The sequence below is a fragment of the Acanthamoeba castellanii genome (assembly GCF_000313135.1).
Source record: "Acanthamoeba castellanii str. Neff unplaced genomic scaffold scf7180000084742, whole genome shotgun sequence".
NCBI classification, from domain to species: domain Eukaryota; phylum Discosea; order Longamoebia; family Acanthamoebidae; genus Acanthamoeba; species Acanthamoeba castellanii.
Window position 1 is genome coordinate 51,196 of NW_004457326.1, and position 2,666 is coordinate 53,861.

General features: G+C 57.7%; 1 protein-coding gene across 1 annotated transcript; it reads left to right on the forward strand.

Moving 5' to 3' along the window:
• Positions 1-623: 623 nt before the first annotated feature.
• Positions 624-2,314, forward strand: ACA1_359020 (HpcH/HpaI aldolase/citrate lyase subfamily protein; the record flags this gene model as incomplete). The annotated part of the gene is made up of 8 exons (XM_004335538.1): positions 624-629; positions 738-786; positions 871-1,071; positions 1,126-1,196; positions 1,330-1,638; positions 1,712-1,795; positions 1,982-2,127; positions 2,218-2,314. 8 exons carry the CDS (start codon positions 624-626, stop codon positions 2,312-2,314), a joined length of 963 nt encoding a protein of 320 aa, XP_004335586.1.
• Positions 2,315-2,666: the final 352 nt, after the last annotated feature.

The following is a 2,666-nucleotide window of genomic DNA, read 5'->3' on the forward strand; positions in this document are numbered from 1 at the left end:
TAAAGATTTCTTCTCCTTCCTGGTTCGTGTGCGGCGTAGAACGTGTGGTGGTGGTATGGAGTGGACAATGACCCGACGACAGCGATGAAAGAGACGTGCGGCGATGTTCTCCTTCAGACCAATGATATCCCGCAACGTCGTAGATTGGGTCCGGCGGAGTCATGGTGCTATGTTGTGGTTGGTTAAGAGAATGGAGGAGCGGCCATTGGCTTATCCGTCGCTTTGCTGCCACCAACCGGATCAGATCGTCACCTTCTTGTATCCGCCACAACTCCGTGCTTTGGTTGCTGGTTTGCTTCATTCACTTTACTTGTATTCTTGTGTGGTCCTGGTACTCTCCAACCTCTTTTCCCAGCCAGGAGTGAGCGGCCAAAGTGGCTCCACCGCCAAATGGCACCGCAGTTGTTAAGCTCTTCGCTGGCGCCTCGGTCGGAGCTGATCACTGTATCGTGAAAAAACAAAATGCAACGAAGAAAATGTAATGAACTAAACACAAAAATTAATGCAGCGAGCCAGAAGTGTGGTACGGGCCACTGGCGTGTGGTCAGGAGGTGCCCGATGGGGGCCGTCGTCTCAGCTGTGGGTGGGCACCCGCAGGCTGTTTGCCACCAGTGCCACTGGACATGGCGGTGCGTTTTTTTTTTTTTTTGTACAATCTTTATTCAAAGGGGGTGCCCTAAGCTCATCCCCCCTCCCCCCCAGCGCTTCGCAGTTGGCTGTTTGTGCCCGGAAGACAGGACATGCTCCTGAAAGTGCTCCAGAAGAAAGGCGACATGGCCCTTCCTGGTACCCTCCGGCCGTGACCACTTGGCCAAGTGACGCAGTGCGTTGAACTTGAGAGCTCTCTCCCCTCACCCCGATGTGCGGTAGACGTGCTGGTGCCGGACATGGAGGACAGCGTCCCGCTGGCGGAGAAGGCGAGCGCTCGCCAGGCCATCGCGTCCCTCCTGCCGCAGCTGGCCCAGTTGGGAGCACACACGAAAGTGTTGCCGCGGGTCAACTCTCTTGATACTGGCACGTGCCCTCGCGCCACTTCTATTCTCCTGCACAGCGCGATGCAGTCATCTGATCGTGTGTCGTGTGTCGTGTGTCGTGTGTCGTTGGTCGTGTCGGTTGCGCTCAAAGGGCTCATGGAAGATGACCTGCAAGCGGTCATTGCCCAAGGCGACCTCATATTTGGAGTCTCGGTCGGCAAGGTAAGGCGCTGGCTTTGTGTTCTTCGCTGTGATCGCTTGCTCGCTCACCCACTCACTCTTCCTTCATCGCACTTGGTCTCCGCGCCTTTGTCGCTGGAACTGGTCTGGTGACGACTTGGTCGGCGCTGCGAAGGTGGGCTCAGCCGAGGACATGCGCAGAATCGATGAGATCGTGAGCGCGCTGGAGAGCAAAAACGGAGTCCGAGCCGGTAAGATCCACATCGTTCCATGGCTCGAGACCGCCGCCGGCGTCGTCAACGCGCACGAGATATGCAAGAGCTCGAGCAGGCACTGCCACCCTCTCACCCCCCCCCCTCTCAATGAGTGCTGGTCTCACCGCATCTCTCCGTGCGTGCCTGGCCTACGGCACAGAATCATCGGTGTAGCCTATGGTGGCGATGACTTCCTCACGGACATGGGCGTTCAGGGTGCCTCCGACCAGGTGCGTCTGTCTGCACTAAACATGTCTTGTCGTGCGATATTCCGCTCAACGAGTGATGTGTGTGTGCTATCAGACCCCCAGCGGTCTCGTCACCTACGCACGAAGCGCAATCTCTGTTGCCGCTCGCGCCGCCAATGTTCTTTCTCTCGAAACCCCGGTACCACCCCCTCTTATTCCTGTGTGTTGTAGTAGTCGTCGTCGTAGTAGTTGTTGTTGGAAGCAGCGTAGGACGTTTCGTTTGGACGCTGAAGCAGTAACGTTGTGCTCATACCATGTCGGTCGATGATGGTTCGATGGAGCACAGTACGTCAACTTTCGGTCGGCGGAGGGTCTTCGCGCGCAGGCGACGGACGTGAAGCGGCTGGGCTACCGCGGGATGTTCGCCATCCACCCCAATCAGGTGCAAACCATCAACGAGTGCTTCTCGCCTTCGGCCCAGGAGATTGAGTACGCCAAGAAAGTGGTCGCCGCCTACGAGGAAGCCGAGAGGTACGCGGATCTCGTGCAGTGTGTGCGGTGTGTGCGGTGTGTGTGCTGTGTGCGTGTTCTCACACGTGTCCGTCATCAACGCGACTGCAGGCAGGGCAAGGGTTCCACGTCAGTCGACGGCAAGATGGTGGACGCGCCTGTGGTGAAGAGAGCCTACGCGCTCCTCAAGACCTTGCCCCAGCCCTAGCACGCGATCATCTTTCTGGTACGACGTCATTAGAGTCCTATAAGCGGCGTTGTATTCGTACCCCCCTACAAATCCTGCGGTGGCCGATACCGCGAGCCGTTTACCTACGGGTCTTCTTCTCCTGACTCCTCCTGGGTTTGCCTCTCTTCCTCTTGACGGGCGCTTCCTCGGATTCTTCTTGGTCGCCGATGCTGCTGCCGTTGGTGTCGGTGTCGGTGTTGCGGTTTTCATCATTATCGCCGCCTTTTTCTTCGTCGCTGCCGTCTCCGACCTGCATCTCCACGCGCCATTCGTCCTCTTCGTTCGCTCCTTTCACTTCCATCTGGCTGCCTCCTCCGTCGCGCTCGGTGTG